Below are 15,194 nucleotides of genomic sequence, written 5' to 3'. Positions count from 1 at the left end.
CCCGCGAGGCGCCGGACAGTCCTGAGGCTGGCCCGGGCCGCGCCAGTGCCAATCGGCGCGCGGCCCCCCGCGGCTCTCTCCCCGCCCCACCTCCCCGCCCCTCTCCGCGGCTTCACTTGGCCGCGCGAACCCCGACTCCCCGCCGGAGAGCTGCGGCCGAGCCCCAGCCGAAGGCAAGCCCGAGCGCGGTCATCCCGGACCCGCGGGCGGCGGGCATGCTGGCGTGGCAGGATGGCGGGGCCAAGCCGGCTCCCTCCCACCACAAGATCTCCTTCTCGGTGCTGGACATCCTGGACCCGCAGAAATTCACCCGCGCGGCGCTCCCGGCCGTGCGTCTCGCCCCCCGGGAAGACAAGAAAAGTTTGGCGGAGGTCGAAGCGGGGAAGGACGCCAGCCCCGGGGACCCGGTGCGACAGCGGGAGACCCCTGGTAAGCATGCGGGGCGGCCCCTGCCCAGATGACGCGCAGTGTGTGTGGGGTGAGTGAGCGGCCAGAGCCCGGCGAGTGGCTCTTAATGCACAGGACCGGGTGCCGAGTGCAGCCCCGCCTGGAGTTGGACTGAGGTAGCAAGGACGTCCCAGCACTCGGGGAAAGGGAGGTCCCAAAGAAGCGCCATCCCTGCGCGGTACGCACCGCAGCAACGCCTTGCTCGCAGTGGAAACTAACACTTACCCGGCGCCCACGTTCCCGGGCTCATTCATTTGTCAGGGGTTTAATGAGCTGCCACGTGCAAGGACTCGGGCTGGGGCTGGGACAACGGTAATGCAATGCTTGGGAACCTGCGGGGTTGGCGGCGTCGTTAACATCACGCCCATTTTATGGACGAGGGAGGTGAGGTTAAGCCATGTGCCCGGGGTCTCGTGAGTACAGAGGTCAGGGGTCCACTTCCAACCATCCCGAGACACCTGCAGGAACTCGGCTGCCCCACGCAGACCCAACCGTTAACCGGGGCTGGGGACGGGACTGGGGTGGAGTAATAGGAGGCTTTCGGTACCTTCTCCTGAAAACCCTTTTTGACTTATTCCTGTAACGCTGGCGGGCACCTGATGAAGGGTCCAGGAAAGTTTGTGGCAAGAAGGAAGGACGGAAGACAGCAGGATTCGTCCTGGGTGGGGCGTGGGCACGAGTTTCCTTGGAGCGACAGCAAGGGTCAGGGGCTGCGGTCCCCAGGGAGGTTGGACGCGCGCAGCTCTCTGCTCTCCCTCCCCAAGTTCGGCAGCGATTGTCTGGGGCCCCGGCCGCCGGCCTGGTGGTTGTTCCGATGGTCTCTCCGAGGGGCCGCGCCCCCCGCCCCATGATCGATATTCTATTACTGGCGCCCGCATATCTCCTGCCCGCAGCTTGCAGGTGCCGACTTCAAACCCCCTTTCCCTGTCTGATCCTAATATTATTCGATTAAAACTTACCTTTAATAGATGACATCTATCGATCCGGCCCCGCACAAATCTGAAACTCTATTAACACCGCAGAAGAGAGAAGATGGGAAAGGGGGAATTTCACTCTAAAGGCGGGGGGCGGGGGCGAGCTGAATAGCTTCTTTTTTAATTGCTAGGAGTCCCCGACTAAGGCAGGTTTCGAGGGGCTGGAGGGGCACAACCCGAACACACTGGACGTCTCGCTGTCCTAATGTACGACGAGCCTCGACCCTACACCACCCCCGCCCCCATAACGTTGCCCCACAAGGTCACTGTTCTTTCCTAATGCGGACTGTCATTCATTCACCCACTCACTCTTGGACGCCTACTTGGCGGCAGATGTGGCAAGAGGACATTAAAGCCGCTCGCGAGGATGTGCGGTCGGAGGCTGCGGGCAGCGCGATGTGGGCAGGGGAGCGGCGATGGGGGTTGGGCTGCGGGAAGAGCTGCGTGCTCTGGGGGGAAGCGGAGGAGGTCGGGGGCCCGGACGGGCCGGGTCGCTCTGCGCTCTGGTCATCGTCCCCTTCTCCTCTAGATGCTGCGGGCCGAGACGCCGGCCAGGTGTCCCCCCTGGAGGGCTCGGAGGCGGAAGACGAGGAGGAGGAGGACGCGGAGCACGCGGGGCGGCCCCGGGCTGCGCGCTTGCTGGCCGGCCCGGCGCGCTCCCCCGAGGCCCGCGCGGCGGCGGCGTTGGCGGCCGCGGAGCGCAGCGCGGGCGGCGGGGGCGGCCCGGCGGGCTCCCCCGGCTCCCCCGGCTCGCCCGACTCCCCGCGACCCCGGCGCCGGCGCGCGGAGCCCCACTGCGCCAAGCCGCGGCGCGCGCGCACCGCCTTCACCTACGAGCAGCTGGTGGCCTTGGAGAACAAGTTCCGGGCCACGCGCTACCTGTCGGTGTGCGAGCGCCTGAACCTCGCGCTGTCGCTCAGCCTCACCGAGACGCAGGTCAAAATCTGGTTCCAGAACCGCAGGACCAAGTGGAAGAAGCAGAACCCGGGCGCCGACGGCGCGGCGCAGGCGGGAGGCGGCGCGCCTCAGGCCGGGACGCCCGGGGCGGCGGCGGGGGTCTGCGGCGGCGGTGGCGGTGGCGGCACGGTCGGCAGCCCCGGCCCGCCGGGCCCCGGCGCTCTGCCTTTCCAGACTTTCCCCTCCTACTCGGCGGCCAACGTCCTTTTCCCGGCCGCCGCCTCCTTCCCGCTGACGGCCACCGCCGCCCCCGGGAGCCCCTTCGCTCCCTTCCTCGGGTCCTCCTACTTGACCCCTTTCTACGCCCCGCACCTGTGAACCCGGAACCTCTGGGGTCCCCACCTCGTCGGCTTCACGAGTGACTGGCATCGTCCTGTGGCCCCACTCCCCCGGAGGAGCGCCGGCGCGCGGGGACTGCCCCCTCCTGGCGCGCGGGTGTCTGCGCGCCCCTGAGCTCCCGGCTGCCGAGAGGCCGCCAGGGGGCGGGGAGAAGCCGCGCCCGCGCCCGGAATCCAGGGCCACAAAGGGTCGAGGGTCTGGAGACGGAGGCCGTCCTCAAATCTTCCCGTCCCTGGACCTCGCTCTTCACTTTGGGTCAGGTTTAATTCAGCTCAAGGGCCCTTTGGAGGGTCTAGGGGGTTGGCGGGGCTAACACAAGTGCCACGGAGACACGAGGGAGCCAGGACACCCTGCCCGCCCGCTGCTTACACCTAGGATGGAGTCTCCAAAGATTCCAGCTCAGAGGGTGAGGAGCGATCCCTTGTCATAGCTGAGTGTTTCCCTCTTCATACCTGATTATCTGCCCGAAACAGCGATTGCTCCCAAATCCTGAACAAAGCCAGGGAGAGCTTGGTCCACGAGCACACACACTGCCGCTGTGAAATGAACTTTTTTTTTTTTTTTTTAAATGCATAAAACTCAGCATCTGTACATCTTCGTTTAAGATTCGGACTTGAGGGCAATACTTGTTCCACACAGACTGTCCACAGGTTATTCCTGAGAGAGTAGTGGGTTCCTTATTTTTCCGAGTAGACCAGAGGTTTGTGCTAGGAAAGTTAACTCAGTCACAGGTCTGCTGCACTGCAGGTTTTGAGAACAGCTTGGACAAACCACATGCATAAAAATGTTGACGAAGACAGCCATGGTTCAACTCAAATCACGAAGTCTATGCATGAGGCTGTCTGCTTTGATTTGCAGTATTTGCTGCTTTAAAACTTAAGTCTTGACTAATCTATCCATCCCAGCGATTCCTGGGCTCCCAAATACTGAACCAAGTTGGGGGAGAGCTAGCGCCACCGGCGCACACCACCGTCATGAATCAGACTATTTTTTAAAAGCACAAACTCAGCATTTTAAATCTTTGTCTAAGATCCTGACTCAAAAGCAACTCTTTGTTCCAAACACACTTTCCTTGATGGTGAACAAGCAACAGATTGTAAGGGCTGTGAAAGAAATACTTCTTGAGTGTAAAGAGCTCTGGTAGAAGCCAAAACCGTGTTCATAATTGATTCAACTGCAGGAACTTAATACATGGACCTGCATTCTGACTGCTGCTTTTATCATCTCCATTGGAAAATTACTTTGTGCAAAATTCCCTTGCCAGTTTTGTTTGGAATGCCTTCCTTCAGTGTTCTATGTAATATGGTCTTGTAGCCCACATCTCAGAAACCAAGATGCACACAACTACAGTATATCATGTATGTTCATCCTCTCTTTGATTACTTGAGACCAGCTGATATCTATATGGATACCACATTCCTTACTATTTCTTGGTAGCCTATGCCATCAATAATTTAATGATCAATGGCTTCAAAGTAAAGGCACACTGTTCGGTATTATGAACACATTATACTATTATCATCTTGAAATATCTAGTTCTATTGTTATCAGGAATGATAGAAAATATCCTCCTTTCTCCCAAATCAAAGATTTCATATTATCGTGACTCTCGTAAGATTTAAGAGTATGTATTGTTTAATTACGTATTATTTGCTAATTAGACTCTTTTTCTTCTATTGTAAAGAAGAATGTCTCCGAACAACACATTATAACTTTCTAAAAGACAGTTGGTGCCGGATGAGATTAAAAATGCAGTTGCTGTAATAGAGAATATTATGTTATTCACTTTACAAGCTGGTAAACACTCCTTCAGTAACTATTTGTTGGTTTCTCAAAAGCAACATTCCGTGCATATGAACAGGCAGTTCCGGTGCACAGAGGTAAGATCTATGAGAAGAAACAGATTCTCTGGAATAAGTGGGAAATATTTCTTTCCAGTCCTTTCAGGTACCAGAATCACAGACTTCAGCAGAATGGAGGAAATAGGAAGGGAGGCAGGAGACTCATCTGTCTGTGAACTAGCATGGTGCTGTCATTCCTTCTTGTTTTCACGTATTGTCACAGAGTAATGCTTGGAGCGTGTGACTTTGGTCTTCTGCTGCTTTAAAAGGCCCGGTGGCTTTCCAACCAAATCCTTAGATTCTATTGGTGTGTTTGTCTAATAAATTCTTTTTGTAATGATTTCTTGTTTAATTATTCCTTTCTATTAGCAAACTTTTTAAGAATTTTATAATTATCAGAGGATGTATACATGTAAAGCCCCTCCCCCACCAGCTAGCACTCACAAATAAAAAGTATTTCTACCCCAACAGTACTTTCTTAAGCTATCCTTTTCAGACCCATGCTAAGTGTACGCAGAATGGCTACACTTGCAGGCAGTATATACAGGCACATTTATGGCCATTTTCATAGCATAAGCAAAGTATCTTCACAAAATTTTGATTAGTGGCTACTAATTAAATCGATACCAACCTATCAGCTTTCTAGGACATTAACTTCCTAGCCTTACTTTATAAGTTCTTAATACCCCCCAAAGCCGAGTCGATAATTTTTCAGACTTGGGCCCATCTGCTGGTCATAGATTTATTGTGTTAACAATGACAATTTTATTTTATTTTATTTGTTGTTGTTGTTTTTTGACCGGTAAGGGTATCGCAACCCTCGGCACAGTGTGGTCTGCACCACGCTCAGCCAGTGAGTGCACCGACCATCCCTATATAGGATCTGAACCCACAGCCTCAGCACTACCAGCACCGCACTCTCCCCAGTGAGCCACGGGGCTGGCCCAACAATGACCATTTTAAATCCCCACTTGAAACCATGGAGCCAGGGAGCTGAGTGGAGAACATTTCTTACATCGAGAGAACGCCAATCCATTTTATGGGCACAGGTTAATGTAGTGTGTCTGGTTTTTTAGAAATAACCCTTAAGAACTGATTTAGCTAGCTTTCAAAATTAGGAGTAGGGGTAACATAAGAAATTCTTCAATAAATGCTAAATATGTTTAAAAGCACACCTTTCTCATATGGTCAGTTGAAGGGAAGCATCTAAGACCCTAAGGGCAAGTAGGAGAACACATTTAGGGAGAGAAAAATGGAGAAAGAGAAACATAAAGTGCTCCAGAGCTGGAGGAAAGCTCAGAAGGGGTGGAGACAAAGGGAGAGAGCCACAGAGACACTCAGGTTCCCTTCTGGGGTGTCAGCCAGGAAAAGCCACTGCCACCACACCTAACCCTTCCTGGTTCCCTTGGGCTGTGAGTGGCAAGGACTACAGGTGAGGTAGGACAGCGTAGTGCTCAAACTGTGGCCCCTGGCCTCAGACCGGCTGGGTTCAAAGCTACTTCCACCCCTCAGTGGATACGTGACCTTGGCAAGTTATCAATGACATTGTGCCTCAGTTTCTTCACAATGGCCACCTCAGAGGATGAGGGAAAAGACATGAGAAGTTATGTGGAGTGCACTTAGCTTAGTGCCCGGCACAATGATGGTAGTTACTCCAGTTGACACGGGAAAAGACATTAAAGATGCTGTACCTAGCCCAACCACCTTGTTTAAAGGAAAATAATTTTTTGTAGTGTAATAAATATTCACAAAATGGAATATATCAGATATGTACAGCTTGGTACATTTTCAAAATGAAACACCCATATAACCAGCATTCAGATCAAGAAACAGAATCTCACCAGCACCCCAGAACCCTTTGTGTCCCTTCTACTAATTACCCTCCCCAAAGGTAACCACTATCCTGACTTCTAACACCACAGATTAGTTGTGTCTGGTTTTTTTCCTTTAATTATAAAAGCCAAATCATATAATAGGAACTCTTTTATGTCTGGCTTTTTTTTTGCTTAACATTGAGTTTCATTCATGTTGTTTCATATAGTTGTGGTTTTTCATTCCTATTACTGTTGGTATTTTATTGTAATATGAATGCCATAACTTATTTATCCATTTTTTTTTTTTTTTTTGTCAATGGGTAATTAAATACTTTCTAGTTTGGGGCTATTATGACCAAACAGTCTTGTTCATGTCTTTTGGTAAATATGTCTTCATATTTCCATTGGTAATATATCTAGCAGTGGGTTTACTGGGTGTGCACGTTTAGCTGTAGTAGATATTGCCAAACAGTTTTCCAGTGTGGTTGTAGCAATTTATATTCCCACCTGTAATAAATGAGAAGTCCAGGTGTTCCATATCCTCTGGACACTTTGGATAGACTACCTTTTTCTTTCCAATGATTCTGGAAGGCAAGCAGTAGTATCACATTCTGGTTTAATTTTCATTTCCTGATGAGTAATGATGTTGACTACATCCATATGCCTATTGGCCATTTGAGTATCTGTTTTGGTCAAGTACCTGGTCAAGTCTCTTGCCCACTGGCTGACCCCTCATTTACTGGTAAAATAAATGGAGTCTTACGGAGGAATTGACTTGCCCAAGGCCATCCACATTACCTGAGAAGAAACTGAGACTGAGTGAGCTTAAGTGACTTGCCCACAATCACACAGCTAGTAAGAAAAAGAGCAGAGTCTGAAAGCTGGGCCTAATGACTCCAGGGTGATTTAAATTATACATGGGGCCACCAATCACATAAGATATTTGGTTAAATATATTTTTAAATCATTTGAGAGCTGTTTGGGCATTCTGTAGCTACAGGGAAGTGGCAGTGCTGGAATGAAAGGGCACTCCATTCTTCCTTCCTCTCCTCTCCATCATCCTCCCACCCTGGCTCGTGACAGCCACTAATCTGCTTTCTGTCTCTATGGATCTGGCTATTCTAGATATTTCACACAAACAGAATCATATGTGGCCTTTTGTACCTGGCTTCTTTCACTTAGCATAAAGCTTTCAAGGTTCATCTGTGTTTGTAGCATGTCCGTGCTTTATTCCTCTTCATGACTGAATAATATTCCACTGTATGGCTATACCACCTTTTTTTTATCCATTCATCAGTTGATAGACATTTAGGTTGTTTCCACATTTTAGCTATTGTGAATAGTACTGCTTATGAACATTTTTGTACAAGTTTTTATTTGAACACCTGTCTTCAATCGTTTTGGCTACAGTGTATACCTAGGAGTGGATTTGCTGGGCCATGTGCTAATTCCATGTTTAACTTATTGAGGAACTGCTCAGCTGTTTTCCACAGCGGCTGCACCATTTCTATGTTTCCACCAACAGTCTATGAGGGTTCCATTGCTCCACATCCTGGCCAACACTTGTTTTCTTTCTTTGAATTAAAACCATCCTAGTAGGTGGGAAGTGGTATTTTGTTGTGGTTTTGGTTTGTATTTCCCTAATGACTAATGACATTGAGCATCTATTCATGTGCTTTTTGGCCATCTGTATATCTTCTTTGGAGAAATGTCCATTCACATCCTCTGCTCATTTTTTAATTGGGTTGTTTGTCTTTTTGTTGAGTTTTAAGAGTTCTTTGTGTGTTCAAAACACTTATATCCCCCCCCCCATCTATTTGTACATTAAATATATGGCCCAAGATTTCCTCTTCCCTTCCTTTGCACATTTATTGGGCACCTGCTGTGTGCCACGTGTTACCCAAGGCTGTGGAAGTGTGATAGAAAGACCCCGGCAAGGCGCTCAGGTGAGTGGAGGTGACAGACAGGTGTGCAGTTGATGCAATGAAGTGTAGAAAATGCCGTGGCTTTCTAGTCAGCTGTCTCTGTACAAGGAAAAACTGTCCTTAGCACTGGCGTCATTTGGAATTCAGCCTGGAAATAAACATGAGTATGCTACTGATTCCACCCTTACCATTCTTGTTTTATACAGATCTCGTCTGTGTTTTAGAAAGGTCTTGCTAGGCATTTATAACCCCAAGAGTGTGGCAAAACTAACAAAGGAGGTAAGGATCGTACCAAGATAAGTTCAAAGGACCAGAGTTATTTGTTTTACTGAGATGAAGCATAACTGTTTTTTTCCATTTATAAAGTCATTAGCTTCTGTCATGGCTTTCTAAAAAAAGTTGAAGTAGGACTATCTTCAGTGATTTAGAGAAATTTCTGTCTTCCTGGTAGCAGGATTGCATGTGTTTATGGAGTATAAACCCACATAGTTGTATTCAGAGCTGATTTCGAATTTCTCTTTCAACTCTAGAAGATGAAAGTATTATGTTCAAGTAAGAACTCCATGGCAGACAGATATAGGATCTTTTGTCCTACTCTGTCTTTAGAAGCTTAAATATTTAGCAACCACACCTGCAGAAGCACCTGGGCCCTGGATGCGAGTGCTTATTTCCAAGGCTATAACAGAGCCCACATAATTCCTCTTCATTTGCTGTGTATCAGGCGTAGTGCTGGGCCCTGGGGGTGCAATGGTAAGCAAGGAAGACGTGAGCCCCACCCTCCAGCCCTGCCCTGTAGGCCCCATCCTTAACACTCCAGTGGCCTTTCAGCTTTTTTGTTCTCATACTGTATTAGTCCGTTTCTGCTGCTTATAACAGAATACTCAGAACTGGGTAATTTATAAAGAAAATGAAATTTATTGCTTACAGTTTGTGAGGCTGGGAAGTCCAAAGTCCACCTGGTGGTGGTGACGGTGACCCAGGGGTCTCACATTGCAGGATGGTGGAAGCAGGGAGAGCAGAGAGAGCGAAAGGCAGACTCTACTCTTCTTTTAAAGCCCTCAGAACCACGCCCCTGACCACCATTTTTAATCCATTCACTACTGCAGGGTCCTACAATCCAATCACCTATTCAAGGCCCTACCTTTCAATTACCATAATAGGATTTCCCACCCTCTTAACAGTCACAGTGGGGGCTAAGTTTCTAATAGATACAACTTGGGGGACACAATTCAAGTTCCAGTGAGTTTTGGGGGGACATAATTCAATCCACTACACATACTTTTCAGGATAAAAAATAGTGAGCCTGCATCCCCAATATATGTATTTATTTAAATTGTATACATATACTACAGTGCTAACAGGTGATCTATATTGCAAAATAAAATGTACATTTAAAAGAATATTATAAAACATAAATAGGTTTTCTAACATTTTCTTCCTGCACAACCATGTTTCATCTTACACCCACTTTTTGGTGACTGGTGTCCTGGCAGATAGGCTGATTCCTGACACTTTGCTTTTTTGCCTGGAGTCCAGATCTTTTGCAGGTGATACCCCACCACATCACTTAGCACCGACTACGTTTTGTATTGTGTCACTGACTACTTGTTTCATTTGGGAGAGGCATGCTCTCTCTCTATGGCAATTTATCCATATATTTGGCAGATCTTTTTTCTCTTACACCCCAATATATTGGTATTCAATTAATTGTTGTTAAATAACTGAAACATGTTTTCACTTTTTGGTCAGTCTAATTTTGTTTTATTCTTTGATGTTTAGGGATAGTTCTATTTTTCCAGAATTTTTTCAGGAGGTTGGAAAACAAACCTTTCTCGATTTGAAATGACTTGAAACTCTCACATTAATAAAGAAGCTTTTCAAAACTTTGGGAGCACTGATTTTTATTAGTAATTTTAAACATATTTTGCATAACCATAAGAAGCAATTTTTCTCTTTCCAGCCAGTTGTCACAGGCTGATAAAAATCAGTAAAAAGGAATTACTTAGAAAAATCATAAAGCACTTAGATGTCACCACAAGGTAAAGTTGCTCTAAATTTTCTAACTTCTCTCAATTTCTGCAATATCTCGTTGAGAGACTAGCACCAGTCCACACACCACACATTGAATAGCCTGCTTTACTCTCCTTCAGGTCCTGGATTTAGATATATTAGCATTGAATTTGGACATGTAGGCAAGTCCTTTGACCGAGCAATCTCACTTCTAGGACTTTATCCTACAGATATACCTGCATGAAATGTCAGAGACAAGGTTGTCCTTTGTGACATTGTTTGTCATAGCAAAAGACTAGAAATAATCCAAGTATCCAGCAATAGGGGCTATTATGTAGCTATAAACAAAAGAATGAGGGCAATGTCTCAATACTGTCACACAGAGAAATACTGGCATATTAAAAGACACGGCACAAAAGAGTGTTTATAACCTGCTGCCTTGGGCATTATAAAGTGAGGAAAATAATGACATGTATTTACTTCTATTTGCATGAAGAATCGCTGGAAGGATAAACAAGGAAGTAATACAAAGGGTAGTTCATAGGAATGGAGTGGATGGGATGGGGTTGGAGCAGGAAAGAGACTTCTCAGTGAGTAATTTTTTAATTTGCCTTGATTTGTAAAGGAAGCAAATGTATTAACCATTTGAAAAACAAAAAGAAGAAGTTGCCTGGTGGGGGGTGGGGGGGTGGAAATGGATGTCAAAGAGGAAAGTAGCTCTACAGAGTGATAAAACAGAAAAAAAGAGCTAGGTACTTAAACTTACATAATGTGAAGGTTTCCAAAGTACCTTCTAGCATCAATCTTTGGAAATTTAGGTGATATTACAAACTGTCCTTTGACCATCTGCCCAATGAGGCACTGGGCTACCTCTCTGAGATTTACCTTTCATTCCAATGCTGCCACTTCCCTGTAGCTACAGAATGCCCAAACAGCTCCCAAATGATTTAAAAATATATTTAACCAAATATTTTATGTGATTGGTAGCCCCATGTATAATTTAAATCACCCTGGAGTCATTAGGTCCAGCTTTCAGACTCTGCTCTTTTTCTTACTAGCTGTGTGACCTTGGACAAGTCACTTTAGAAAATTAACACATGGGGCCGGCTATTTCATCTATGCATTAAACAAACAAACAAACGAACATGTGGGAAGGTGTTACCAATGCTTGTTTATTGACCAAGAAGGCGGCCAGCTGAGAGTGAAGTTTGTAACATGTAATCTGGCCAGACTGTGCTTCCCATACTCCAGGAGCTGCAGAGATAACCCCAGGGCAGCCCGTGTTTAGAGAGCCAGAGTGTGAACAGTCTTCTGAGCCTTCTGGGCGACATCTCATTCAACAGAATAAAAAAAAATGTTGCCTTTTCTTTTTTTGTGGCTGGTCAGTACAAGGATCCAAACACTTGACCTTGATGTTATAACGCTGCTCTCTAACTAACTGAGCTAATCGGCCAACCCTAAAAGTTGCCTTTTCTAAATAAAATTACTCAAACAGATCCCAGTGCTAAAATATTGTTGCCTTTTTAATGGACACTTTTAAAAAAGCTTTCTAACTATAATATGGGATTTATATAGATTTTCATAGGAATCTATGAAAAAAAGTGTAAAAGAGGGAAGATTCAAAGCTAGGTGAGGATTCAAAGCTAGAGGACTTGGAAGAGAAACTTTACTCACCATTGTAAGTAATTGAGCCTCTGGGTGGCTTAGAAGTGGCTGGATGGTTTAGAAGTGCCACATCTATCAGTGATCCTCAGAACAACCCATTTTACAGCATGGGATAAGTGAGCCACAGGGGTCTCAGTTTACCCAGCTAACAAGTGGTGCAGTCAGGATTTCAGGATTTGACTTCTGAATTGTCTGACTCCAAAGCCTGCTCTCTTACCCAACACATAGCACGGATGCTAGGTGCTCTGGAGTTTGGCTAACTTGGTTCTTAGATCATGGGCCACTGTTAGACTTGCACCAGTGTGGCTGAGCATGGTGCTTGCCTGCCTCGACTTAGAAGACTGGAGCTGTAATTTATTCAGTTCCGTTGATTCCTCTTGGAACTGTGTACTGTGCTTTGTGAACTAGGAGGCACTATGTAATAGCTCAAAATTAAATAAAAAATGGCCAGACCAATGTAGTTGAGATCCTCTGGTGCTATAATTATGTATAAATTAATAGAGAAGTCAGAAAACAAGTTAATTTGTTTCATCAATGGAATAAGTCAAACTTGAGGTGGCAGGGAAGAATATAATTTAAGGATCTCTAATTTAAGGATTTAATTCATCTTTATCACTAAAATCCTTTGGGGAAAACCCATGTTAAAAGATAAGAGAAGGCTCCTACACCACTATTAAGGATATGATAACTACAAATGCAGAGCATATAGGTGACCCAAATACCAGCACTGGCATTGCTGTCTGTGACTTGATTTTCCACAGTCATGAATAACTTTCAGCAAAGTTCTGAGCAAAAAATATTAAATGTCTTCACCAAAGATGAAATGATTTATATAATACCATATTATATTTATTAAATAGCATTTGACTTTTTGAAACTAAAAGAATCTTAAAACTACATTTATTAAAGTCAACAATGCTAGGGAAAAAGTCAGTTATTTTCAATTTATAAATCTTTTTTTGGGGGTATTGTTTTTATTATAGTCCAGGCAAAAAGAGTCAGAATTAAAGTCCTCAGAACAAAAGTAATAAAAGCTAATCTAAGCTTTGGCACTCAGAGTTCACCTTTATGGAATCAATAAAAAAAAAAAAAAAAAAAATTGCAAAATACACTGAACTTCTTAGAACCTAATAGACAAGGATGTAAATATTTAACTAGTACTTGAATTTATCTTATTTTTTAAATTAATGAGCAATACAGTATTTTCCAAATAAATGTTGCTGCTAACTCACTACTTAAATTTTTGTCAGAAATTTTTACTTTAAACTTTTTTGCTCTTAGCCTAAATTCTTACCTCATATTAAGTGTCTCAAACCTGGAACAAGATGGGGGGGGGGGAACACCTGGCTTCTTGGCTGCACCATGACCTATTTTGTAACATGGTGGGGGCCCTTTACCTTGGAATCTTGGATTTCTCTGTCTTTAAAACTGTTACCTTTGGTCTTTAAGAGATAAAATTATTATTATTAAAAATAATATGTTTCAACATTGAGAATTAGCTGACTTTTTCAGCTCTGTGAGCTGAATTTCTTTTTAAACGTTTGTTCCTAAGCTGATTTAAATAGCCCTGATTCTATCTGGGTGAGCTGGACTGGCCTGGTCTTCCTCCATCCTCTTCTGGTATCTTCTGTTCTCCTTCCCTTGCCTAGTCTTCTGGGCACACAATGTCCTCTGGCCACAGCCACCCAGTTCCCAAGATCCTCTCAGAGACTCCTTCCAGATCTCACGCCCCGTGCTAAGAACTGGTCCACCTTCTACTCTCTAGCAGAAATGTTATCAGCTTATCAGGCCCATGTGACATTCCTTAAGCACGCTGCATTCCTCTAGCACTGATGAGTGAGTAGTGGTGAGTCAGCACAGTAATGCTTTGAAGTATCCACCTTTCTTCAATCCAGACTTCTAGGGCTTTAATCTGAATGGCTATTATAACCTAGGGGTCAAGATGGCTTTTGGTCAACTGGGTTTTTGGAATCTCAGGACCATACTCCCATAATGGCCACCTGCTCTGCCTCTAATTCCTGCCCAGGGGAATAAAATATGAGTAATGACAAGTGTAGAATAATAATTCCTCCTGAAAGCAATACAGAGATGGGTGCTGGGAGGCTGTAAAAGTCCTGCAAGACAGACCTGTAAGAATTTACAGTCTGGTTGAGAAGATAAGACATAGATAGAGAAGAGAGATACAGTAGGTTAAATAATGACTGCAGAGAGGTTATGACGAGTGGATGAAAAGTTCTAGGGAGGAGGAAGAGATCTCTGCAGCCAGTCAGGGGGGGTCTCACATGGGGAAGGACAGGAGCTGCAGCTAGGGTTCTTAGGTGAGGTTCAGCTATGGGGCAGAGAAAAGAAATACTGGCAGGCACATCCTCATATCAGGACCCATATTTTAACTTCGACGTTTCTGAGTCTCTGCCTCCAGTTCCCAGTTCAGACTTAAGTTCAGAACTTTACCAGCTATCTCTCTTCCGCTTCCTCACTGCTCTGCTTAATCTCCTCCTCCAGATCTCTGCCACTGTGAATTTAAGGAGGTTTACTCTCCTCCAACTCAGTGCAGTGGCCACAGGAGGGATGAGTTATGGATGTTGCCCAGTCTTCCGTTGGGAAGATATCTTTCTAGGGTGAATATGATCTGGCAAAACATAATTCTCCTGCTGGGTAAAAATCACCAAACATTTTCTGAGTCTCATGATCAGATTTGCTCCTTGTCTGTCAGCTTGGATTTTCCTTTTTAATCATTTGAAACCTAGTTATGTGTAGTCTATACTAATAAAAAGTAAGAAGTTGAACAATGAAGGACGTCATGAACAGCAAGAGGCCTTCATAACCCATAAATTGTTTTTCTGGTCACTAAATAATTGGATTGCCTGTATAAGAAAATCAAGTATTCTTTCCTTTTTTATGTAGTTGCAGCTTTTTTAAATGGTCAAAGTTGCAAGATTTCTGTTCACACCTGTTGAAGGAACATTTCCTGAACTTCTCCCTGTTTACTAAAGAGACTCACATGTTCCTGCCCTACGTGAAACCCCTTGCAGGGTCAGACACCTAAGGCACTCAGTATACATTTGTCCATTGAACTGATGAAGTTAATTATCTGCTATCAGGGTCAATCTTTATATCTTCAGGTTTTATGGTTCCCATGTAGTTAATTACTTGAAATATTGATAGTTTTAGGAGTTCAAAAATCTTCATAATGTACGCCCTATCCTTATGTTTCTAGATTGT

The 15,194-nt window shown here is 45.4% G+C and overlaps 1 protein-coding gene across 1 annotated transcript; it reads left to right on the top strand.

Moving 5' to 3' along the window:
- The first annotated feature begins 215 nt into the window (after positions 1-215).
- On the top strand, positions 216-2,696 carry NKX1-2 (NK1 homeobox 2). The gene is made up of 2 exons (XM_063101669.1): positions 216-429; positions 1,951-2,696. The coding sequence occupies exons 1-2, from the start codon at positions 216-218 to the stop codon at positions 2,694-2,696; spliced, it is 960 nt and encodes a 319-aa protein (XP_062957739.1).
- Positions 2,697-15,194: the final 12,498 nt, after the last annotated feature.

Source organism: Cynocephalus volans, chromosome 7 (assembly GCF_027409185.1).
Source record: "Cynocephalus volans isolate mCynVol1 chromosome 7, mCynVol1.pri, whole genome shotgun sequence".
In the NCBI taxonomy this organism is placed as follows: Eukaryota; Metazoa; Chordata; class Mammalia; order Dermoptera; family Cynocephalidae; genus Cynocephalus; species Cynocephalus volans.
This window is presented reverse-complemented; position numbering and strand designations above follow the sequence as displayed.

Bases quoted from the DNA above. Each gene is read 5' to 3' on its own strand.
- NKX1-2 (XM_063101669.1), top strand. From the start codon at position 216: ATGCTGGCGTGGCAGGATGGCGGGGCCAAGCCGGCTCCCTCCCACCAC. The intron at 430-1,950 runs GTAAGCATGCGG...CTTCTCCTCTAG, and splicing joins GCGACAGCGGGAGACCCCTG to ATGCTGCGGGCCGAGACGCC.